The sequence below is a fragment of the Lygodium microphyllum genome, chromosome 26, assembly GCF_053477565.2.
Source record: "Lygodium microphyllum isolate KBCC chromosome 26, Lygodium_microphyllum_v1.1.10, whole genome shotgun sequence".
Classification (NCBI taxonomy): Eukaryota; Viridiplantae; Streptophyta; class Polypodiopsida; order Schizaeales; family Lygodiaceae; genus Lygodium; species Lygodium microphyllum.
The window spans coordinates 103,233,529-103,260,982 of record NC_141160.1 but is presented as its reverse complement, the minus strand read 5'-3'; the positions used below and the strand labels follow the sequence as shown (position 1 = coordinate 103,260,982).

The window sequence follows — 27,454 nt, the reverse complement described above, 5'->3', positions numbered from 1 at the left end:
TAGTCATATGAAGCAAGTTTGCCAAACCAAACCTCTTCAAGAATGCCATTTTCCAATGCACGATTGGGAGAGCAATTGCATACAAGAACTGCAGTTTTAATAGTCTCTCCCCAAAACTACTATAAGAGATTAGTTGTGAACAACATGCATCTAACTCTCTCACAAAGAGTGTAATTATATCTTTCAACCACGCCATTTGCTGTAAGATTATAAGGGGTTGTCAACTCCCTCTTAATGCCATGTATCTCACAAAACTTTTTGAACTCATTAGAGACATACTCACCCCCATTATCCGTTCTTATAGCTTTTAACTTAAGCCCTTTCTATGTGGTAACAAAAGCATGAAACCTTTTAAAGGCATCCAACACTTCCTTTTTGCTCATTAACACATACACCCATGACTTTCTACTAAAATCATCAATAAAAGTGACAAAGTATCATGTATCCCCATATGAAATAACAAGCATAGTGCACACATCACAGTGTACTAAATCAAGAGCATTGGACTTCTCAGTGACACCAAAGTAATAAGAAGAATTCACATGTTTTCCATATATGCAATCATTATAAAAATTGAGACCAAAGCCTTTTACATCAAACTTCCCTAAAGAGAGAACCTGAAGGCCTTTCTAGCTCATACCACCAAGTCTTTTGTGCCAAAGTTCCATCTGTGAATGAACTTCAGCCACAACCAAAAACTTGCCAAGTAATAAAAAAATTTGAATTGGACAAATTAAAAAAATAAGTTAATGCTTTACAATGCAAATAGTATAAAGTCTCCTTTTTGTTGCCTTTGACAATTAACATAGAGCCCTTGTGGACCTTCCAAGATCCACCACCAAATATAGTAAAATATCCTCTTGCATCAAGCTACCCAACTAACAATAGACTTTTCTTTATACCAGGTACATATCTGATATCCTGTAAAATCAGCTCTTGGCCTTTTTCAAGAGTCAATTGAATGATACCTATGCCCTCTATCTCACATGCATAGTTGTTGCCCAAGTAAACCTTGCCTAGGCAACCTGCAGTGTATTCTGAAAAAGACTCCAAAGAGGAAGTAATATAACAAGCAGCACCACTATACACTATCCATGATTGGAACAGCCCATCATGAGCTGAAAGTAAAGCATCAATCACCTCCGTGCATATCACCTGATGCTGCCATAACATCTACATCATTGCATAAGGCTGCAACAAATATCTCTCCAATGTCAGAGAGCTCTTCAATGACCACACTAGATGCAACATTTGCCTTTGCAACTTCTTTTAAGGAGAGCTATCATCATCTTTCTTGTCATCCTTCTTTTTCTTTCATTCATGTTTCTTCCTTTCTTGCTCTTTCTTGTAATACCAACAATCGTTAAGCCCCAAACTGATAGCAAGTAACATCCTATTGTTTGCCCTTGCTTTTACTCCTACTTTTGCATTTATTTCCTGCATCACCTCTCTTCTCTAACTTGCCTCTAAGATGATAGGCTGAACCACTACTTTCTCCACTAGACTTTTTTCATATCTCCTCATTGAGAATAGAGCCCCTAACACCATCAAAGGTTAAAGTAAGTTATTGCTTAGTGAAACAACCAAAGACTCCCAACCATTAGGCAAAGTCATCAATAAGAAAATAGCCTTCAAGTTTATCATTGAAGGGCTGCAAACCAAAGTCCTGCAACAACTGACACAAAATCCCTATGAAAGCACTCAAATGCTCAAATGCTAGCTTAGACTCATCCACCTCCATATTCACAAGCTTGCCCATGAGATGCACTTCATTCACTAGAGTTGTGTTTTTATAAGTATCCATCAACTTTTTCATATGGCATAAACCGTATCAAGGCGCTTAATGTCTATAAGTACATCATCAGATACAACCATTTTAATGTATATAATGGCCTTTTTATTGAGTCTAGTCCAATCCTCATCTGTCATAGATGCAACCTTGGTTTCCAAGAGAGTATCATCTCAGCCCTTGAGAAACAAAATGCCTTGCATCCTATCCTTCCACACAGATCAAAGACAGTGCCATCAAACCTCTTGATTTCAAAAAGGGATTTAGTGTCACTGCTGCTAGAAGCATTAGTGGCCATTATTCAACAAAGTGCAAGGTACCAATGCTGTATTTTATGATAGTAAATATTAGGCTAAATATTCAGCTGATTTCAGCCCAAACTTTCAAGAAATAAGAGCAGGATTTGATCCAAATACATGTACAATAGTAGAAAGAATGACTTTCATCAATATAATTGAGATTTCAGCACACAATCCATGCATACATCACTACAAGGTGACTCCCACTTCAGCAATATCGCCAAAAATACATTTGCAACAATCCTAGATATACAAATGATCACTAAGACTTCTGCACCATGAATATTCCACAGTACATCAAGTCAATAGGAGCTGCCTAACATGTGTACTGCATACATATGTGCCCAACAACACTTTTGATTCACAAAAACACCAAAATTCTCTGCAATTTCTTCAAAATCTCACAAGTTGGAGATAATAAACTTGAATTTCACTGTTTACAGCACCAAGATTGCTTTACCAATGTCCCCAATGTGCATTTCACACATCAATTTTACCAAAATTCACAAATTTCAGCAAAAGCCCCAAACTTCACTAACCAATCTGCCTCAATTGTATTAATACATGTTCCCGAGAATATAAAACAAGCAAATTTTGCAAAAGCCCCAAAATTTTCAAGCCCAATGTGCACAATTTCTGCAATTTCCGAGTCCAATGTCACTGTTATACATGGACAACATCAAATCTGGGAAAACCCCTAAATTTTCAAGCACAAATATGCACAAATCTGAGAACTATGCTTACACACGCAAACCCCTGTCAGTGAGCAAGGGCCTGCTTTTTTTTTTTAATATTTAAAACTGAAAAAAATCTGCCCAAAACATGACGAAAAAGCAGCCATTGATGTACCGTGAGCATTTGCCTGCTATCGCCTAGTCCCCGCCAAGCCGTCACCTGCCTGAAAACGCTATCATCTGCTCAAAATTGACGTGTCACCTGCCTTGCCTAGTCAAAACTGACCTATCGCCTGCCTTGCGTAGTACACACGTGTCTGAAAACTGACAACTTGACTTGTGCGAGTAAAAAACGAGCCTGAAACACTGTTGGTAGACCGTTGCTTGCCTCGGGAAGCACACACACCTTTGCCGCAGCTATGATACCAATTTGTTGGGATGGGTGCACAATGGAATGCGAGTCAAAAATGGAGTAGGAGCAATGTTGAGAGTGAGAGTGAGAGAATCCCAAGATGAGTGTACCAGCAAGTCACGGTACACAAAGAATAAAATGCATTTCTATGTTAGGGTACAAATAAGAGTGTGTTCACACCCATATAAGTTTATACACACAAAGATTTAAGGGACTTTACACCTAGCAGTGATCACCTTGCTGTGACTAATGCTTTCTATTTAATTATTGTGTCTACCTTTCTCTCGTTTCCCCTCTCTTAGTTTGATGGGTTGTCACATGATCCCAAGCTCGCTCAATAATCCTTGTAATTTACCAATATTAACTCTGTAGCCTTCTTCCTCTTCTACTTCGTTTTCAGTTTGACCAATTTGCACAAAATTCCAAAAACCACAAATTAATCCTTGGATGACAATTTATCAGCATTAAACAAACAAAAAAGTAAATAGCCTCACAGCTGGAGACCCAATACTTTTCCATCCTTTGAAGGTTCATTTTTCATGTAGTATGGAACAGAGGTTTTACATTACAAATTACAATCAGCCATTTAACTTTCATGGGAGAGTGGACACTATCAATATAAATTTTAATTAACGATATAAATATTGAGCACTATCGTTACTTAGAATTTTAATGAATAATACAAATACTGCACATTAAAAGAAATTGACTAGTCCTCATTCCCTGGTGAGCACTGAATGAACACTCCTAAACTATGATAATTAGAATTGTGAGGAATGATAAGAATACTACACAAAAAAAAATATGACACAGTACCTTGTCACCTCGAAGGATTTTCCAGTGCTTAAATACCACTTGGGGTTTCTTCCAGCCCATACCAGGTACAGCAAAGAGCTTCCAACTTACAAGACTTGGAGAATTGGTCTACAAGTACTTTGCCTGTAAGCAATAGCACACCACAGCCAGGAATGTTTCCTCTCATTTTGTTAATCATTGGCCTAATATTGGCAAGCTTCCAAATGGAACACAAGAAGCATAAATTTCAGTCTCCAAAATTAAACTACAGCAAACATGTTTAAAAATCTTGCACCACAGCTTGTAAAAGAAATATTATGTTGAAGAGCTCACACAGTGGCAGTAATGGCTTACCATAAGGCCATATCATGCAACAATAAAAAAGAGGTCTAAAGCAGTTAAGGAATGACAGAATCATAAAGATTTCAGAACTGAGGAGGATCATATAAATGTGTAGCAGTTACATGACCAACAACAAAACAATTAATGATCACAAAAGCCCACTAAAGCTCGAAGTAAAAGAATCGTAGCACATTCCTCACCGCTGAACTAAATCCAGCCAACCATCACTCTCATTGATCTTCCTCACATTCTCATCTTTGGCCATCAGTCTAGCGCCCTCACTAAGACAATACACAGCATGCAGGGGCTGATCATGTGCAGCCTTATATCAATGTTCAGATCAGTGTGTTTTCTTTTCTGTTTCATCTGCTCCTCTCCTCTCTGTATCCCTACTCCTGTTGTGCACTCCAAAATGGTATCATCACCAAAAGAAGTGTCAAAGCACCCTTCTACTGCAGCATTTTCAATCTAATCTGCTGCGCTCAGATTTCTAGCATCCTAATGACCTCATCTTGCCCCCCCTACAGCAGCCATCAGTCCCTTTTCTGACAGATGTAATCAAAATACAAGTATTCCTTTAGGTGCATCAGGTTGTATTCAGATGAAAGCAGGTTGTTTTGGTCATATTCAGTCCACAGCAGGTGTCCTCTCCAAAATGCAGCATTCAGCAGTGCCCACTTAGCAATACACAACCTGTCACACCCTTTCCAGCTGTTGTATACAGTCCCCAGCAGGACACTTCACTCAGCCGCCTTGCCTGACCCTAAAAAAGCAACTTGATCATTTCATCCACTAGTTCATTTAGCCTGTTCACACTGCAAACTGATCTGCGTTTCCTACTTTAGCCACGGAGGCAGCTAGGCAACATCTATCATCTTGGACAGCCAGTTTGGTTGGCACCATGATTCTCCATCAGGTTGGCATATTCTTGCTCCTATAGCCTATTTATAGGCAATGTGGTTCATGCCTCTACACATCCATCACACTATCATATCATTCCAACCAGCCATCATTCTCAATGATCTTCCTTGTTCAGATTCCCATCTTTTGCCATCAGTCCGGAAACCACACTAACACCCCCCAGTGTCTGTAGGGGCTGACTGTGTGCAGCCTTGTATCAGTGTTCAGATCAGTGTTTTTTCTTTTGTTTCCTTTATGATTCATCCACTCTTCTCCCCTCTATGTGTTCCTATTCCCATTGTACACTTTCACATGGTATCATTGCCAAAGAAAAGTGTCAGAGAGCCCCTTCTACTGCAGCATTTTCAATCTAATCTGCTGCACTTGGATTTCCTGCATCCTAGCAACGTCATGTTGTCCACCTGGCAGTTGACATCGGTTCTTTTCCTACTGATATCCTCAAAATGCAGGTATTCTCCGAGATACAGCAGGTTGTATTCAAAGGAAAGCAGGCTGTTTTTTTCGTAGCAGGTTGTCCTTTCCAAAATGCAGTATTCAGCAGTCTCTACTCTACTATCTTCAAAGCACAGCCTGTCACAACCTTCCAGCCATCATCTATCCTCCCCACCAGGACAATTCATGCAGCCGGCTTAGCTGACCTAAAAGCAGAACTTTTGGAATAGCAGGTCATCTTTGCTCCCTAGAGGCCATTGTAGTCAAAATGCAGCAGTTAGCAGAGCATCAACCACTCTAGGAGGCAGTCCCCATCAAAACGTAGCATTTTTCATTGTTATTTTTGCAGGTTCTCTAAAGGATACACTTCACAAACCAGTACTATTGTTAAGATTAAATGGAGAAGGACTCCCACAACGATTGTGAGGACCCTCAAAGTGATGACTAAGTTTGTGAAGACGAGCATTTTGGCCATCTCAAATATGAGGATCATCACGAAGACCACTGAGAATGGGAATATCATTTGCAAAGTCTGCGATCATGTAAATCATGAGGATCAATGTGAGGACCCTACATCTTATGATATGGATCAAGATGCAGAGCATGACCAATCTGCCTAACGTCCAGCACCGTACTTCCCATCTTTCTTGGCTACACATGCCTTCTAATTAGCAGATCAACATCATGCCATCACCTCTTAGGCATGCATCCTCCACCCTCTCCCAGAAAAAAGCTTGCAGCACAAATTGGGCAATGTATTCTTGAGATATTCAATTCCTGGGATGGCATCACTCTTCCAAGTCCCTACTCCTTGTCCCTTAGAATGAGGAGGTGAAGAGTGACTTGAAAAAACTTCACACACACACATACGCACAATTGCGTTGTGTTCATACACACTAGCACACAATGAGATAAATAGCCAACATCAACAACCCATCTCAGCATAAGTCAAAGCTGTCCACAACTTCCTCATGATCAAGCGACTACATCTACCACCACACACCTAATCATGAAAGATCCACCACAACTTAGCATCGCCGGAAGTTATAGCAGCTTTGTCTTCATCAATCAAGGCTATCTACTATACCGTTTCCTTCAATGAAGCTGATATGTTCTCAATTAGGACTTTTTGCCCCATTTCTTAGAGTGAGATGTTCTACTTGCTTTATAGCCATTCTAGGCTAGGGTAATGTGCAGTAAGTTTCCATAGTGCATAGGTTGAATTCTATGGTCGCAACCATATTAAATATTTGAGTAACATGTTCTCAAATCCAAGATTTGAAGTGTATTCAAAGAGGACATAATCCCTTCAAGCAATAGCTCACTAGGGCAAGATTGTTATCATAGAGTTCCCTTTTTATCCTCCAATTCTCATAAATGAGAATTTATGTAGGTAGCTATGTAATATCATAATTTGAAAGCACAAGGAGGTGACAATAGTTATCCATTCAACATGAAGGGGTGTCACGGGTGAAACTTTAAGATGATTTAATCTTGCCGATAATATTTGATAAAGTTAGTAATTAAATGTGAAAGGTTCTTTAGCACGAGTGATAAACATGGCAATTATTTCATGGTAACAAGTCAACGCCCTTGCGCATGCAATGAGTGAGTGTCAAAGGCAAAAGTTGTGATAAGTTATACCAACTAGGTTTTGGTGGTCAATTGGTATCAATTTTGACCCTGTGACAATTGTTTGCCCAATAAGTATCACTAGTGACAGTAGCGACTAGCATTAATTAATTAATTAATGCATGCTTGTCTAAAGGTCAAAGAGGTTGGAGACCACTCCAGATTGCAAATGGGCTAGTCAATCTAATTACGGATTTGCACATTTAATTTGGGGTAGGGTTAAAAGGGTTGAAAAATAACTTTCAAAATTATTTAATTTTGTAAATTAATTTAATGACTAGATAATGCTGAAAAATAAGCTTAGAAGGCTGCCACTTGGCAAAAAAGCCCATGCAAACTAAGAAAACGTTTTTGGTCTAGATGTCAACCATTCAATCAGTTTGGAGATCTCAACCATTCAGTCAGTTTGGTGCCTACACGAGAGAGAGAGAGAGAGAGAGAGAGAGAGGAGGCTACTTGTTCAATTTTCTACAAAGAACACAACCATTGGAAGCTAAGGTAGCAAACAAGAGCCATTTTTGGGCTGGTGACAATGGGAAGACCTTTATCAACAGCAGGCGACAACATTCAACAATAGGCAACAGCATTCTGGAGACTCCACACAATAGGCAACAGCATTCAATGCTGATTGGTGCGATTTAGGAATTCTCCCGTATGGAAACTCTGAATTTTCTCTCTCTAAGATTCTCTCACCTATTTCAACCCATCCTCAAGAGATCTCAACATTTCTCAACTATTTAGAGCAAATCTCAGCCATATTTGGTGGATGGTAGAGGGATTTCTATTGTAAATCAAAAATTAAGGTTTAACAACCACCTTGTTTCATGAGGACATGTATTTTTGAAACCTCACTTAACATGTGGATAAATTTTTTAATCACGATTAAGTAAATGTTACACATGTAAGGTGCAATTGGAGTCAGAGTAAATTTACAAGTCCGAGACCCGAGAAAATCGCGAGATGTCAGAGGCAAAAGTTGCTATAAGTTATGTTGCACAGGTACTTTGTGGTATCTGGTGTCAATTGTTGGCCTAGGTCATTCATTTGGCCATAAGTGTCAGTTGGTGACATTAGAGATGTGGCATTTAATGGTACCTAACGCCGATCTAATGGTCAAAGATGGCACAGAGAGACTCAAGAGTGAAAGATACCTAGCCAATTTAATTATTGGCCAATCAAATTATTTTTTTGGGCACCGAAATAATTATTAGATTAATTTCCAGTAATTAAAGACTGAAAATCAATATTTAATTATGAATAATGTTCGAAAAACTATTGTAGCAAATGTGGGAGAGCTGTGAGCAACCATGGCCAGCCTATTTTCAGCCATTGCAACCAGCCATGAGTGAGTTTTGAGGAGGCGATTGCAAATTCGAACCCTCCATAGCTAGACGATTGCATCCAGGTACAAGGTGACAGCTAATTTGGATGTCTCAGCTGTAGGCGACATCATTTAATGCTGTTGTGGCAAGGCAGCAACTGCATTTGACTAATTTTCAGTCATTCTTTGCAACAAAACTCTGAATTTTCTCTCTCTACAGCTTTCTCTCTCATCTCCTAGTCATTTCACATCCTTGCTCCGAAGATCTCACCATTTGGACCCTTGGAGACTAAGAAACTGCAATTTTCTCTGCTATAAACCCTAATTTGCAACAAAAATTAGGATTTGGCAACAGCCTCAAGAAGCATACCAAAAAATTGAAAGCTCCAAGACTTGGATTTTTCAAGGTTGAAGGTGAATTTAAGCTAAATTCAGGTGGAGGACTAGCTAGGCCATTGAATTTGAGGCATGTCCATCATCTATGAAGTGGGTGAAGGCCAATTAAGTGCCCAAATCAAGGGGCAAATCAGATTGAAGACTTGCTGGTCACTTTGGACACTAAGGGGAGTTTGGATTGCGAAGGAGATCAGGAGAATTCCATTGTAAATCAACTTCTTATTCAATAAAGCTAAAGAAATACCGAAAGGACCGCCAATTTTGGGGCCGATTGGGTGTGCATTGTCCAAGATCAGTAGGTAAATTTGTATTTTCAGATTTGCATTTATTGTTTGCTGTTGTAATTAAGTTGTAATCAAAGATTTACCACCCATCCACGGAAGGAAGGATGGTTCCACCTTAAGACCTGTGCCAACAAGAGAAAGCATCATACACTAAAATTAGCACCTACAATTTGTTGTATTATCAAGGACTTCAGATGCTCCGCTATCAATTGTAAATTTGGGGCAACATTTGGCTAGTTGGGATCCAATTAGAGCAAGTCCTCAATGAAAATCAAGGGGCAAATTGCCCAATTTGTTTGCTGATTGTTGGACCAACAAGGGGCTTTTGGATTAGCCAAGGAGATCGTCGAATCTTGGCTTGTAACCAATCTATTGGCAATTGAAGTTAAAAAATATTGAAAGAGGCAACAGTTTTGGGGCCAACAAGGTGTCCAATGTCTAAGATTATTAAGATAAATTGTGCATTTCAATTTATGTTTATTTGTTTATTGCTGTGATTAAGTGCTTGATCAAGGAATTACCATCCTCTCTAAGAGAAAGACTTGTTTCATAGTTCCATTGCTAGGATACCACTCAATCCCTTAATTTAGTGGGCCCGAGGAAACTTGATTGCAAGCCAAAGCTTTGTCCTACTACTGATTTTTGCTCTCAGCTGAGAAATTACAGCAATATGTCTTCAAACAATGAGAGAGAATCAAGCAATGACAATGCCTCTTAGTATGGACATTCACATGAGGTTAAGGAAATGGAATGTTTTATTTTGGACAAGGCTCAGACCATGGACAGCAAGCTGAAAATGTTGTTGTTGGGCACGATGAAAGACCTTCAAGGCAATGAGACTGATGACCAACAAAGTGGAGAAATTTGAGGGCCAGTTCAAGAATCCAATGAGAACAGCGGCAAATCTCTTTGCCGAATTGGCAAAGGATACTCAGTTCACCCGATTTTTCAATGCTCTAAAGAAGGACAGCAAGGGCAAGAAAAAGAAGTCATCTTCTACACCTTCGGGACACAAGGTGCACCGAAGGTAATGCCAAAGCCTTCACTTGAAGCTCCCAAAGATGCTAATAAAGTAAAACAGTTGGTACCTATGAGGCAAGGAATGTAAGTGCAAGGCCATCAGGGAAGTGCCAATCCAATGGATTTTGGACAGCATAGCATACATGCCATGATGGGGCAGCCAAGATACTTTGGTGGAAGCACCAGTTTTCATACTATGGTTAGATAGGGGCTCATAGGAAAATGTATAGCATAAATCCCTATGGTATGTAACAGCCAATGCATGGTGTGCAAGGCCAATGTATTCAGGTATGGATGAAAATGTGCAAAACCCTATACATAGAAGCATTGGCTTGATACCTGGGGCACAAAGTAGCATATTTGGTAATGCATCTCCACCCCCGAATGTTTATGGGGCTCAAGGAATGAGTACTAGTCATTTAAATGCTCCATTTGGTGTTGGTTTTGATGTAAATTCAGCAAATGCACCCTTTTTGTAGCAGCCAGTGTATGATACCTTGACACCCAAAGGGGTAGCAAAGGACTATGATGAGGGTGGAAAAGCAATGAAGTTTGAGTCCTTCAGTGGTGCACAAGATAGGTTGAAAGCTTTGACTTTCATTCCACAGTCTGATGCAGCCTATTCAAGGGCAAATTCCACTGAGTCCTCAAAGATTCGAAAGGCAACCATTTGCTTTAAGGAAAATGCATTGCAGTGGTGGTCCACACTTTTGATACAAGATAGGGTATTGTCAACATGGATACAATTCAAGCAAATGTTTGCATCGAATTGGTTCACAAGTACTCTTAAAGTGGACATCATGACAGCTTGGAATAAGCTAGATACTAAGGAATGCAAATATTTGAAACAATACAATAAGAAGTTTTGGGATACATTGCTGCCTGTCACTTCTCATCTCCCCATACCCCTTCATGGGCAAGTGGAAAAATATATTTGTGGACTACCTAAAGCAATCAAGGATTTTTGCATTAAATCCACGGTCTCTAGCATTTATTAGTTCATAGAGACGACTACTACAGCAAATGCTTTGTTACGTGGAAAGGATTGAGGCTTCATAGAGAGTGGGGAGAAGCCGAATAAAAAGTTATTTAAGGTCGAGAAAAAGGGCAGATCTGAAAATCAGCTTGAAAAGAGGCCAAAACAGTAAAGAAAAGTTTCAAAACATTAGCACAACATGCGGAATTGATGGCTGCAAATTAATGCCTTATTTGTTTACAAGAGGGTCACATTGCAAGGGACTGTCCCAATAGCAGCAAGTTGGAAAATCAAAGAATCAAGGAGATTCTAAGGGAAAGAAACCGAAAACATCAATGGGATCAGTGCCAAATGTTGTTTGTGATCAGTCCAATGATGATGCTATAGAGTTGTACAGAGTACGGAGCAAAATTAGCAATCAACATGCAATGATATTCTTTAATAATGGCGCACGAGCCAACTTCATTTCTGTAGACATGGCAACTCGTCTAGACATCAAAGAGGATGAGATGGGACCTATGGGAAAAGTTGGAATGACATGTAAAACCCATCACACCACACATTGGAAAGCTTCAGTTCCATATACAAGGATACGTGAACAACGAAGAGGGTTGTAATGTATTGCTTCGTATGCAATGGTGTCATTGTATGTATGCAATTATTGATTCACACATAAAAGAGACCACTATTCAACAAAAGGAAAAGACACTCATACTTGATGTAAAGTTGAAAGGGGAATCTTGTCCTCGTTGTATCTATAGCAATTGCCATTTCTAAAGTAATGAAAAATCATCTTTCAACATACTTAATTTTTACCAAGGATAAAGATTATAGTGAGAATGTTGAGAATATGTCCAAGTTAGAGAAGAATCGCATGTCATTTTTAAAAATGTATGTTGATTGCTTCTCTTAGTCACTTCTAGGGCAGCTACCACCTAAAAGGCCTAAAGATCATGGCATAGATCTTATCCTTGAAAGTAGCCCACCTAATAAGACACCCTACAAAGTCCATGCAACCCAACAAAGATTATAAGTCGAGTGAATGAGCTATTAGAAAAAAAGTGGATTAAACCTAGCTCACCTCCTTTTTAATCTCCAATGCTTTTGATGCAACAAAAGAATGGTCCATGGTATATGTGCATTGACTATCATGCTTTGAATAAGATCATTAAAAAAATTTGGTTTCCAATCCCTTCGATCAATGATGTTAAGAATATATTGCAGGAAACAACCATATTCAGCCATATAGATTTGAAAAGTGTGTATCCAGATACGCATTAGACTGGAGAATGTGCCTAAGACAACTTTCATGACATATTTTGGATTATATGAGTTTCTTGTCATGCCTTTTCAACTTACGAATGCTCCTTCCACTTTCAATCAAATGATGAATCGCATCTTCAAGCCGCATAGGGCATTTGTGGGCACTTTTTTTAATGACATAATTGTCTATTTAAAGAATGAGGCAAAGCATAAAAAACACTTGGACATTATGTTCAATGAACAGCATAAGAATAGGCTGGTTATCAATGACTTCTAAGAAAAGTAAATTCTTTTTGCATTAACTCTACTTTTTGGGACACATTGTATCAGCCGATGGTATTCATATGGACCCTACAAAGATCGAGACAATATGATTATGGCCACCTTTGAGAAATATACATGAGATCCACAACTTCTTGGGTTTATGTTCTTACTACAAGAACTATGCACGTGGATTTGCTGAAATTACATCTCTATCACATGATTTGCAAAAGAAAAATGTGCCATTTAGATGGACAGCATAAAAATTACAATGTTTGAAAAGTTAAGGAAAAAGATGACTTCATATCTTGTGCTTGTGTTGCATGATCTAAGAAAGTCATTCGTGGTTCAGTGTGATGCATGTGGTAACAACATTAGGACTATTCTCATGCACGACAATCGAGTTGTGGCTTATGAGAGTCGAATTCTCCATGGTGCAAAGAAGAATTTGTAAGTCTATGAGAAAGAGCTCTTAACTACAACTCATGCGTTGTCTACATGGAAACATCATTTGTTACAATGCAAACAAATTATCAGGCTTGAGGTACTTTTTGACACAGACAAAGTTGTCAAAGAAACATATGAGATGGGTGAATTCTCTCTATGTTTCGTTTTAGATTGTATACATTGATGGTAAAAAGAGTATTGCGACTCATACACTGTCACATAAACCACAAATTATAGCTGTCAGCATGGTTTATCACACTGAGTTGGATGTCATGAAAGACCAAAATGTTGTTGATTCAGACTTTGCTAATGTTTATGATCAGCTTTGCAATGGCTAGAGACATACGCAATTTTTGTTTAGAGATGGATTTCTTTCTGATAATGTATGGATGACTATCTATCACAAAGCGATTGAGGCCTAGAGTTATCATTGAAAATCATGCTCCTCCGTATGCAAGACACAAAAGTATTAATGCCATAGTCAAGGCAGCGGAGCATTTTTTTAATTAGCCAACATTAAAGTGTGATGTATAGCAGTCTGTTAGGACATGCATTGTATGTCAAAAGGGAAAGCATGATAGGCAAAAGATGCCAAGCTTGTTGCAACCCTTGCCTATTCTAGACGGACCCTTGTAGAGCATTGCGATGAACTTTATTTCTGAGCTTTCTAGGACACCTACAAGAAATGATGGGATATTGACTATCATTTGCAAGTTTAGCAAACAAGGCCATTTCATTCCGGTGAGGAATAAAATAAAGGCCAATCATATGGCACAATTGTTTTTGCAACACATCTTTAAGTATCATGGTATACCATAGTCCATCGTCAGTGATCGAAACCCTCGAATGATCAATTTATTTTGGAAGAGATTGTTTGAAAATAAGGATACCATGCTGAAATTCTCATCATCCTTGTATCTATAGACAAATGGCTAGTCTGAGGAAGCAAATTCCACAGTGTTGAAACTTTTGAGATGCTATGTTTCAAAGTAGATAACACAAGGGAGCGGTATTTGCTATTGGTTGAGTTTGCTTACAACAACACAATGCATAGTTCCCCTAACAAAGCTCCATTTGAGGTGGTTGAGGGTGACAAGAAAGTATCACCTATCTTGCAAACTAAGGATAAGATAAAGTCTATGCTGAAATTCGGCTGCAGTCTATGCAAAGATAAAGTATGCACTTTAGAGATCATAGAAAAAGCAAAAGAAGATAGTTGATCACCATAGACGTGCTTTGCAATTTGCAAAGGGCAATTATGTATTGCTGCATTTTGAAAAGGCAAGGCTGAAAAAGATAAAAGAAAGAAAGAGACTATATCTGAAGATAGCTATGAGATACTATGGGTCTTTCCAAGTGTTAGAGAAGATCAACGATGTGGTATATCGACAAAAATTATCTCCACATTGGAAAATACACAATGCCTTTCATGTTAGTTTGTTAAGGCCTTTTCATGGTGATGTGCCAGAGGATGTATCTGCTGAAATTCAGCTTGAGGTTAAGAACCTGAATGAGATCTTGATACCTGAGCAAATCTTGGCGCATAAGAAAAGAAAGATTAAAGGTAAAGTTTCCCGGATATACTTGGTGAAGTTTCAAAACTATCCACCAATGAATACAAAATGGAGGAAGAAGATGACTTGGCAGACCATCCTCAGTTGTTGCACCTTCACCTAGATGTCTTTCAATTAGAGCTACTTCAGTTCAAGATCAGTCAAGTTTAGTAGAGCAAGGGTCCAAAGCATTATCTGATGCTCGAGGGGGAGGTAGCACCTCCACTCCACCAATTTTGAATAGCTCTCGTATATAGTGGATCTCGAATGTATTTAGCATGCATCCAAGATACTATGCTGACAGTATGTATGCCATAAGGTTATATTTTGGTGTGCTACTGACTATGAAATGTATGCAAATAAGTACGATTGTTGTTGTGGCTCTTAGACTACCCTTTTGCACCAATTTAGGATCGGTTCATGATCAACTGCACATAATCTTTTGTCTCAATTTTGAGATCAAATTCTAATCAGTTTTAGCTCAACTTTTTATCAATTTAAAAACCATTTATAGTCACTTTTGAGGTCAATTTTGCATCATTGCTAAATCAATTTTTGCACTTAGTTTGTGATCAGTTTAGGGTCACATTTGCAGCAGTTTGTGATCAGTTCTCAAATTGGTGAGTAATCAAATTATTCTTAGACTTCAATGTTTTACAACTAGTTCCATGGACAGTAGCACATTAGTGAATGCCATTGGCAAGTTCAACCATGGTTTATGCTAAGAATATGCTTTACTATGGTTGCAAAGTTAGAATAGTTGAGAAACATGAGTTACAAATGCATCCAATGGGTTTCTAGCAACAATTTTGAACTGTTTCTTGGTATTATTTGATATTTATGCTAGCTGGAAACTTTCAGTAAAGTTATGGAGCATATAGCATGCTTAGACAACACTGGCCAATGTTGTGACTGTGATGCCTCACGGAAATTCTAGTGCAATATGCTTTTCCTTTGGCACAATGCAACGCAATCAAGGACTATTGCAAGGATTTCAAGGGGGAGGTCTACCACAAGAACGTGAAATTTTAATATGCTTTTGAGATACTACAACCTTATCAATAAGATTTGATTGAGTTATCAATCGAATGTGAAAGGTGGTTTAGCACATGTGATGCACATGGTAGTTGTTTCATAGTAAAAGGCCAAGGACCCCAAGGATACAATGGATCTCAAAGACAAAAGTTGTGATAAGTTATACTAACTGGGTTTTCATGGTCAATTGGTGTCAGTTTCGACCCTAGGACAGTTGTTTGACCAATAAGTGTCAATGGTGACACTAGGGACTAGCATTAATTAATCAATTAAATCTAAGAATCAACAAAGATTGGGGACCACTCCATGTTGCAAATGGCCCAACCGATTTAATTATGGATGGACACATTTAATTTTAAGTACAATCACAAGAACTATAATTAATTTTTAAAAGTATTTAATTTTGAAATTTAATTTAATGGCTGGATAATGCTGAAAAATGGGTTTAACAAGCTACCACTTAGTAAAAATGCCCATACAAACTGAGAAAACGTTTTTTAGGCTTGATCTCAACCATTCAATCAACTTGGAAGCTATGAGAGAGAGAGAGGGAGGGAGAGAGAAGAGGCTGCTATTGTTGAACTAAAACACACTTTATAGCTAATTAACATTTTTAAGCAGCCCCAAAACAGGCTTAATTAATGAAAAACATAATAATTCGTACGAGGTTCAAGAGAGTTTCAATGGTCCCCCAAAACCATAATTTTTAGGACACCCCTCCACATCTATAAATAGACGGGATGCCCACCATTCAACCTCACCTTTTTGTGGAAGTTTCTCTCTACCATGTAGATTCCAATCGTAAACCTACCATTTGTTGTCCAGCCATCATTGACTACAGCACATCACTATCTAGCCCTAGGTGGCCTGTTCTCAACCATCACCTTGCTATTTGAAGGTCTCCATTTGTTATATCATCATAGCACTTGATAAGCCTACGTTTTCAACATCTACTACCAAGCGACAAGCTGTTCTCATCTCTCCTACCACGTGATTGCTGCAGTACCTACGTTTTTGTTGTCCATGCCATGAAGACGTGAAATCTAATTGCTTTGCTTAACATCTGATTAAACGTTAATCAAATGTACTAATGTGATTTGCACATGTGAGATACAAGTCAATTATTTCAATGTGGGACCTAGGACCTTGAGATATCAATTGGTGGCAAAGGCAAAAGTTATAATAAGTTATATCTAACGTGTACTAGGTGATACCCAATGTTAGATTTTTATATAGACTAATTTAATGGCCATTGATATCAGTGGTAAATTAGAGACTAGGCATTAATTAATTATCTAAGAGTCAATAATTGCTCAAGATGTAAGCGCGGAAAAAAACGTGAAAATAACAATACTTTGAATTTAACCAACTTGATCAATTATCACCATAATAATTAGGACACGGACAGAGAGAGAGAGAGGAGTCAACACCACATTGAGAGGGGAAACAAACCCCTCTCCCTTTAAAGAGTTTATTGAAACAAAACCACGGACACCAAGTGCTTAAACCATATACAAAAGGCTAATTTGCTACCATTCTAAAAATTAGGATTCTAAAACCCTAATTTTTGCAAACTCAGGCAACAAGCTCAGTTTTTGCTTTAGTGTTTGGATTAAATCAAACTAAGTAGAAAGTGCTTCTTGCATGAGAGATAGATAGAAGAATACAAAACATATGGCTGAAATTTCAACATGAGAGCTTATTCCAAATGAAAAGAGAGATCTCAAATATATAGGTATGGGCTTGGGTGCTCAAAAGTGAAAAGTAGAGACCACAAATGACAAGTATTTATTGAAAATGACAAGTGTAAGAACACGTGTCTCTTCAAACTAACACGTCATCTTCTAGATACTATATGTCACTTTCCTAGAGAAAGAAGCTTCCAAATCTTTTACTCTAAAAATCTCTCAAATGCTTAAGACTTAATTGTTCCTTGCGAAATTTTGGAGCCTTTGACATAAACAGAATTTCCATTTAAGCAACTTTCAAAAATAGTAACCTCCTATATTTTAGAAGCCATCAAATTTAGCTTCTAGAGAGCTTCATTATATAGATTCACCAATTCAAGGTTAGTTTCTTTGATCATGAGTATTTGATTTCACTTTCTGAAATCACTCATTATATGGACTTCTAGTCAATGTGACTATCTGAGTGTAAAAGTCTTGGTCATCTGAGCTTTTAGTTAATTTTACCATTCAACTAAACATTCAATTTCTCTTCAATATCTCGTCAATGATAATCCAAGTATAATTATAGAGCATACTAGCTGTAGGTCACCCTTAAACAGAAAGATGAACATTTAATCATACTTTAAAACACTTAAATCAAACAAATCATCTTTCAAAGCACATGAGCATCAAATTAATTTGGAATCATTGAGCCAATATGTCTCAGTAACAATTAATATACAAAAGGTTTGTTACACAAAAATACTTGAAATACAAATTGGTCTAATCAATTTAATTATTAACTGGTAGAATTAATTTTTTGAGCATTAGAATAATTATAAAATTAATATTCTAAAATGTAATTTAATAAGCTGAATAATGTTTAAAAATGGAATTAGAAGACTGCCACTTGGTAAAACTTACCCATGCAAGTGAAAAAAAGGTTTTAAGTGGCTAGCGAAAGTCTATTCTAGCCATTGTAAGAGAGGAGGAGACTGTTAGAGACCAAGAAGATGCTATTCACGTGATTTGCAGCCACCAGGGATCAGTCCTACAGGACAGCAATTTGGAGCCCTCAAGTGCAAGTAATAGCAGCCCAAGGTCCTTTTAGTGCACATGATAATGTATAGGATAGAAAAGCACTCTTTCTAATAGTCCTAGGCTGTAGATAACAGCTTCCATGGTTATTTGAGCTGAGCAACAACAGTTTTTCAACGTTTCTTATGATGAAACTATGAAATATCTATCTTTGCAGCATTCTCTCTCATCTCCCGGCCATCTCTCAAGTTATCTTAGCATTTTCCAACAGTTTGAACCATTAGAAGATATTTCAATCTATCTCTGATGTAAACCCTAATTTACAACAAAAATTAAAACTTTGACAGTTGTCTCGTGATATGTGCTCAAATTTGAGAGCCTGGGACTTGAATTCCAACAACTAAAATAAAGAAATTTCAAGGAGATTCAAAAGGTCAACCAACCAATATCAAATTTAGGGCTACATTTGTCTTTCAAGGAGTAGAGTGAAGGCTAATCCCCAAGCAAACCAAGGGCCAAATTGGTTTGTTGAAGGCTTACTTGTTAATTTTGACAGTAAGAGACACTTGGATTAGCGGACGAGATCACAAGATCTTAGTTGTACTCCTTCCATTTACAATATAAGATAAAGAAATAATGCAAAGGATACCAGTTTTAGGGTCCACGAGTTGTCCAATGTCCAAGATTGTATCGTAAAGTGTGCATTTCAATTTTGTGAATTGGTTAATTGTTGTAATTAAGTGAGTAGTTTCCATCAATGGATTACACCACCATCCTTTATCAAATGATACTTCATCACCTTTCCCTCGTCATAGACATCCTCAAATGTTTGGGTTAGCTTATATTGTTTTGTGATGTGTTGGGTATACCATCCCTACTCCCGTCTTTTGGGTCACTATTATTTAATCGGCCGCCACTCTTAAAATTAACTTTTCACCCCAAAAAACCAAAAAAAAAAAGATAAAAAAGTTCAATGTGGTTCCATCCGCTTTTGTAGGGCATGATAGGCCACTGAGCAGCCAACGAGCACCCTTTGTTCAATGCCCTGTTCTCTCTAGGGTAACTACTTGGACTCCTTTGGTAAGATAACTATCACCTCTATAGCCTTGGCAGGCCACTAGACAGTTAATGTGCGCCCTTGGTCCGATACCTTGGCTACTTTGGGGTGGGACACCTTGGGATAAACATTGCTAATCTTTCCTTTTAGGCTCAATTTTAGGCTTGAGACGGGATATTAAGCTAAAACACGCTTTACAACTAATTAACAATTTTAAACAATCCCAAAACACACTTAATTAATGAAAAACACAAATTTAATGTGCAGTTAGAGAGAGTTTCAATGGTCCTCCAAAACCCTAATTTTTGGGGCACCCTTCAATATCTATAAATAGAGGGGCTGGCCACCATTCAACCTCATCCTTTCGTACAGGTTTCTCACTCTACTATGCAAATTTCTGCCATGGGCCATCACCAACTACAGCACATCACTTTCCAACCCTAAACAGCCGGTTTTCAGCCAATTTCCCTGCTATTTGGAGGTCTCCATTTGCTACATCATCATAGCACCTCATAAGCCTCTACGTTTTCAGTATCTAATACCGAACTACAAGCTATTGTCATCTCTTCCACTGAGCGATCACTGTCATTCCTACGTTTTTGTTGTCCAGCAAGCTGTCTACATCAGCAAACACCTCTCATGTTGTCACCTAATAGTTCTCTGCCTCAACACTCTCATCTCCAACTCGTGGTTACTGCACTTGGAATCCATCTCCAGTGGACGTCACTCTCTGATGATGCATTGCTCTACTCTTGGGCATTCTATGCACTCTTACGTTCATTTACAGCATTCATTCACTTCAAAGTTTTCTCTCTCTGTATTTGAGTTTTGAGTTTTTGCATTTTGCATTTTGAGTTTAGGGTTGTCTCTGTTTGAGTCTTTGTGCTTCAATCTTGGTCGTACAAGCTGTGTTTCCTCAGTTCAAACCCGAGCATATCTTCACAACTGGTTCAATTTTCTACAAAGAACACAACCATTGGAGGCTAAGATCAACAAAAGGCAACAACATTTTGGAGGCTCAAGGCAACAGATGGCAACATTAAATACTGATTGGTGCAAGCTACAGTTAGATTTAGGGGTTTCCCCGTGTGGAAACTCTGAATTTTCTCTCTCTATTATTCTCTCATCTATTCCAGCCCATCCTTGAGATCTCAGCATTTCTCGGCTATTTGGAGCAAATCTCAACCATATTTGGTGAACAGCAAAGGGATTTATACTATAAACCCTAAATTTCTACAAACATTATGGTTGCCAACAAGAGAAGCCATCATATACTAGAATCAGCACCTACAAGTTGTATTGTCGAGGATTTCATATGCCTAGCCATCCATTGTAAATTTGGGGTACCATTGGCCATTTGGGGTCCAATTAAAGTAAGTCCTCAATGAAAATCAAGGGGCGAGTTGTCCAATTTCTTTATTGATTGTTGGACCAGTAACGAGCTTTTGGATTAGCCAAGGAGCTTGTGGAATCTCAACTTGCAACCAATCCATTGGCAATTGAAGTTAAAGAAATACCAAAAGGGGCACTAGTTTTGGAGCCAACAGGGTGTCCAATGTCCCAAATTATTAAGATAAATTGTCCATTTCAATTTATGTTTATTTGTTGATTGTTTTATCACCCTCTCCAGGAAGAAATGTTGGTTTTACAGGGTCAGCCCTTCTTACTTTAGTTTCTAGTCCTTTGTCTCACCCATTAGACGTCTAGACCAAAAAGCAACTAGTACTAGCACCCGACTAGCCAATGCTAACCTCAAAACAAATGGTTAGCCAATGTCAACCTCATTAAGCTAACCCAACCCTAGTGCATGGACCTTCGGAATATCACATTGCCTATGTCATCAATGGTCTCAATTTTGTGAAGCATTTAACCTCTAGTACACTTTGTGTCAATAATAAGGACCAAGAAGGATGGATTAAGGTTGAAGTCACAAGTGGGTTGATGCCAGAAGAGAACGATGTTTCTTACATAATAAAGTTGCACCATACTCTCAAAAAGTCTCATTTCCTATGAACAATGGCATTGATGTGTTGTAGCATCGCCATCATACCTATAATGAAAAAAGAGAAAAGAAAACCACATCTAACACTAAAGACATTGCAAAACAAAATAGAAGATAACACAAAAGACAATTATGTAAGTTACCACTTAGTTCTACAATTTATCATGACAAATGCATAATCAACATGGCAGTTTGCTCGACAATCCCAAACATAGCTATGATCTTACTGGTGTACTTCAAATTTGCACAAGTTTCAACATTATGCAATGCACAAATCAAACATTCTATCCATAAAGTGTATAACTTTTGGGTTAACTTTGTCCCCTACTCCATGTAAAATGCATACTCATAAATCAATAATGACAATGGTACAAACAAACTAATATAAAGATAGCTCAATCCACATGTGCGCTTCCAATGTGAAGCCTAGATGGCGATCCAAACAAATAATAGGCTGTAATGTCCCCCGTGCCTCATGAGACCTCTCCCTAAGAAAAAAAAAATCAAATTTTTTTCAAATTTTTTTACTCCCTCTCTCTCCCCCTGCCGACTGCATGGCAAGGAGAGAGAGTGAGAGTAGTGGGAGAAGGGGGGCCATGCAGCCCCCCAGGTGGCGGGTCGCACCGGTAGCACCGCCTCGCCGCCTCCCCCTCCACCTATAAAACGCCGCCCCCCCTCCCTAGGACGCCACCTTCTCCCTGCAGCAACGGCCCCTGAGGGCATCGACAGCAACTTCTTCTCCACCCCCCGTGATTCGTCATCCGCCGTGCGACAGCAGTGGCCTTGGGCATTCGCCAATACACCCCCCCTCCTCGTTCATCAGGCGGCCAGAAGCACCCCCCCTTGGGGCCTTCCATCAGCATACTCCACCACCCCCTCCCCCTTCTCGTCGCAAGTCAACTGCGGGCCCCCCCCTTGGCATGATGTCAGCACCCCCCCGTGAGCAGAAAAGAGAAGTGGAAGAGAAGAAGTGGAGGGAGAGAGAAGAGAAGAAGAGGAAGGGAAGGAGAGGAGAGAGAGAAAAGAGAAGAAGAGGGTGAGAAGGAGAAGTGGGAAAGAAGGAGAGGAAGAAAAGAGGGAGAAGAGAAGAGAAGAAGAGGGAGAGAAGGGGAAGGAGAGAAGGAGAGGGAGAGAGAAGAGAAGGAGAGAGAAAAGAGGAAGGGAAGGAGAGAAAGAGGAGAGAGTGAGAAGGAGAAGTGAAGAAGAAGCAAAAGAGGTAGGAGAGAAGAGGGAGGTGAAGAAGGGAGAGAGAAGAGGAAGAGGAGAGGGAGAGAAGAAGAGAAGGAGAGAGAGAAGGGAGAAGAAGAAGAGGGAGGAGAAGAAGGAGAAGAGGAGGAAAAGTAGTAGAAGAGGAAGAGGAGAAGAGGGAGAAGAGAAGAGAAGAAGGAGAAGAAGAGGGAGAGAGAGAAGAAGAAGGAGAGAGAAGAAGAAGAGAGGAAGAAGAGGGAAAGAGAGAAGGAAAGGGGTGTCCCTCTTTCACTCTAGCACCTTGTACGCAACGGAGGAAGAGAGAGACAAGCAAGCAATAGGAGGTCACCTTTCCTGAAGGATCATTGCTTAACAGGTAGGTATCAAACTAGGTCTTTGTTTGTCTATTTTAGCAAGGAGGATATTTAGGTTACATTGCACACATTGGGAACGGAAAGATAAGGGTGCACTAGGGGTTGCAATGACAGAAAAGGAAGGTATCACAATTGCATTAGGGAGATATAAGGCAATCATAATTTATATTTCATAGAGTTAAATGAATCATAGGCCTTTGATTAACATTCACTGCGTACGAATGTTTATTGCATTCATGGCTTAGGCGGAAGGAAAGAAAAAGATAAAGAGTAGAAATCCTGCAAAGTATCACACTCAAAGATAGAAGGTTAGAAGATGTTGCATTTACTTAAAGTTAATGTCCAACTAATGACCAACAAGGAGGGTTTATTGCCATACCTTGAAAACCTAAAAACCCAACCCCAAGGGCTTAGTCGTTTCTTTTCCAACAAAGGGTTATTCATCAAAGGCTCTATGGTTGTGAAACTCAATAAACTAGACAGATTGACAAGTAAGTCACAACTGTCAAGGGCCGCGCAAGACAAAGGGACCTTAGATTGAATCCAAGATATAGTCCATTAGACCTATGGATTTAGGATAGTTGTGAATTGCCAAGAAAGAAAATTGACCTACCAAGTTTAGGACGACCGAACTATCCAGGAACTATTTGACTATACTATAGGAAAACCTAAGGTAGGGATAATTTAGGGGTCAACGGGGTACAAGCCCTAACCCAAGGGGAAGAGCGAACTTTACGATAGTTGATTCATGCTAAGCATGTTGCTTGAAACTGTTGAAATGGTTTTAACGAAGGTTGATCTTGTTAAAGATGGATTGTTGACCCAAGTAATGCTTGGTTGTTTGAAAAGATTGTAAATTCCTTAAGCAAGTGTTTTGATACATCCAAGTTAAATTCTGATTGTGCATGCAATGGGATTGCGATGCCTTGAAGCAAGAGGTTGTGCATTCAACTGTTTGTTAATGTGGTTTTGGATGTTAACCCAAGTGGGGTGTGATTGATGATTGCATAGCTGGGTCTAAGATGTCTGATTGCCATGGAAACAAAAGGGATGTTTTCCCTAGTAATTGTTTTTGAGGTGGTTGTTTCAACTGTGGTTGATTTCCTAAAGGGATAATTAAGGAAGGATGGCGTTGGCTACCCCCCGCGAACTGCCAAACCATAACCAAGGGGGTTATGAATCCGCACCGGGAATGTGGACCGAACCCGCCGCAAGAGGTCTCTCCGTAGAAATTACTTGGCGTAGGAGAACGCTTGGGCGCTAGTGGGGGCTCTAGCCATAAATCCCAATGTCTCCGGGCCCTGCACAAGTGTTCTACGTGACTCGAGATGGGATCTCGAGGCCTTGATACTAGTTACAAAGCGGAATCTTGGGAGGATAAACCTTCGGGTTTTGTTACCGAGAGACGGAAGGATTTTTCTACGGAGGCAAAAAGGAACACTTAATTCTCCTGTATGGGCAGGAAACACATTAATCCGAAGATAAGTTAAGGAAGTGTTTGCTCTTGTTTTATCTTGTATTTGTGTCTGTGGCCTAAATTACGTAAAGGAACCTGTGATTAATGGGTTAATTAAGGAAGCTGCCTTTATATGTCAAACATAATGCGGTAGATAATTAGATAACTAAAACAACCCCAAGGGAAGCGTGGTAGATGTGACCGATGGGTCTATCCTACGGAAGGGTGGTCTCGGTTAGCCGAGAGCTTTCCTCAAAGGAAATGTTAACGAGAAATGTTAGGAAAAAGTCGGTCTATGACCTTGGATAATGTTGACTAGGAACCCGGACTTCAGGTCGATCCTAGTAGGAACGGCCGGATAAGTTCCGTTGCGGAGCAGACTCGAGAAACCCTAGTTGGCAAACCCTGTGTCATTCCTTGGGAGTGCCGGGCGGTGCCTTCTAGATATATCTCTCGATGGACTTCTAAGACGTGTCCTGCGATTTGAGGACCGAGCACGTTACATAGGCAAAGTGCTTAAGGATAGCTAGAAAAACTTTGACTGGGTGAGAGAGAGATTAACAATGGCTTTAGAGGAGTCTTCCTTTTATAGCCCAAGAAAGTAGTCTAGTCAACATGTCCAACCATATAATGAACCTTCCTTGATTGGCCAAGGAATATTCCCTTTACCACCGGGCTGGGGGCACTACCCCCAAACCCATGTCGGGTGCCCCTGGCCCTCTTGAGACCCCCCAACCAAGGGCCGCTTCCGCAATCCCCAAAACCCAAAATAGGGACCCCTGATAACTCCCACACCCTACAACTCAATGCGTTGTACCTCAAGTTGCTGCCAACATAACTACTCTATCTAACCCAAAGACTAGATCCACACAAGTCATCTTTTTGCCATCCTATCACATAGACCTCATTTGACATACTAGTCAAGATCCACCCAATGTCTGTGCTCACACATGGCTTCTCCTCATAATGGGCACCTTACAACTTAGAGCACCATGGATCATTAGTGGCACCTTACGAGGGTGGGGCACTGAGCATATCTAACAAACCAAATCCCCTCATGCAAACTTCTTAGAATTGACCTCAAATGGCCAAGCAACTCTAGCTCAAAAAGCATCCAAAAATTGAAGCCAAAAAAACTATAATGAGCAATCAAATATAACTCCTCTCAATGGAACCAAGCTCCTCTCTATCTCCAACCTCCTATACCAAAACAAGCTCTTGATCCACATCTTACGACCCATCAATCCATAATTTACTCTGCACGAGCAATGTAATCTCGCTGAATCCTCTTAGACTTCCACAAACCATCCAATCATGTCTCAAGACATGATTGAATCCCCGGCTTCTACAACAAACCAATCTGATCATAGATACCACAATTCAAATGGAAAATGCCAAACATCCAAAATGCGAATACATTTAGGATATTGTAGCTACAGATAATAGCAACTTCCACTAGTTCGTAATATAGTTTTTGACTCAGCAAATTTGCTCAAGAGACAATGATCCCTTAGCACCTGAACCATACTGCCAACATAAGCTAGGTTCCCCTGTTTGATTATCATCAGGCAAGTACATTTCACGGCAGTTACTTATAGATACACTTTGCCTTCCCTAAAGCTTGCCTTTTTAAATCTTTAATTACAATTAAAAGCAATCTTCACTATGTAGAAGTATACGATTGACCGTTCCACGCTCTTCTATTGAGAAATAACGTTTCCATCTGGAGCAAGGACAGGGTAAAGTGATGAACTAGATGCATGCAACTCAAAAAGGCTAGACTAATTTTGTTGATCGTGGTGCCAAGTACTGAGGCGAATGAAACGTATCCATGTTTCCCTGTGTGAACTCCTCGATTTCTCTTGCACAACAGTACAAAACGGAGAGTACCTCGAAGTGAGCAGTCTTTTCAGCTCTTTGCCGTCTCCTTCCAGTGTTCGCGATAGGACAGAGCGCATCTCCTCTCTGCGCTGTATGTCAAAGGCACCTCACAGGCCCGCAGGTATAGGTATACAGTGCGCCACGAAACAGAGGCTCCGCGTCACGCAGGCACCCGATAACAGAATTCACAACAGCCGCTGAGACACCGACGATCTAAACCCTAGAGGATACACGAGGTCGCCATGAAAGCTCGGCGAAGACGGAAAAATATATTCGCTGCGATAAATAGCACATAAGGTAAGAAGAGTAAATTTCCTTTGTTAGCTCTACTAAACTTGGTCTCTCTTCAATTTGCTTTCCACTTTGTTCTCATGTTAGCTTCCCCCTTGGACACATCTTTACTATTAGTTAACGAGAGGTGGGGGGCAGGTGCCACCTGGTAGCCCCCACCTGGTAGCCCCCACAAGAAAAAAAGAGAACATGGGGGTGGGTGCCACGCGTCCAGCACCCGCCCCTGCCTATAAAATCGCACCCGCCCCGACATGAAGCGACGAGCTGAGTCTAGGCGCGGAGCGTCTAGTCAAAGTTGATGGATGGCTTCAGGGTTGCCTCTCACCAACCCCTTGAGATTGTGCCTGTGTCTCTGTGCATGTATACTATGTCGTGTGACACACTAGTCTTACATGAACTATGCTGTGGAGGCCAACAGAGTCATGGCTCCCAAAAAGAAATCTAACACTAATCTTACATGAACTAGGGTTCGGGTCCAACAAAGTAACAACCCCCAAAAAGAAATCTAACATAAGCCATTTAAATGGTTGACACTTAAGGACCTCAGGTTCCTCTTGCTTTTGCTAATATATCAAGCTCTGGCATAACAAACAAGGGCTCAAGTCCAGCAATATGATGGTCCTATAATCGAAACTTTCCGATTTGCAA

General features: G+C 39.7%; 1 protein-coding gene across 1 annotated transcript in view; it reads right to left on the bottom strand.

Annotated features, from left to right (window-relative positions):
* Positions 1 to 26,825, bottom strand: part of LOC148013618 (KOW domain-containing protein) — a 31,537-nt gene extending 4,712 nt beyond the window's left edge. The window contains exons 1-2 of the mRNA XM_087667596.1: positions 26,525 to 26,825; positions 3,991 to 4,113 (exon numbers count right to left, since the gene is read on the bottom strand). Coding sequence (XP_087523722.1) covers positions 3,991 to 4,050 — 60 coding nt within the window. The 5' untranslated portion in view covers positions 4,051 to 4,113; positions 26,525 to 26,825. The remainder of the gene's footprint in view (positions 1 to 3,990; positions 4,114 to 26,524) is intronic.
* Positions 26,826 to 27,454: the final 629 nt, after the last annotated feature.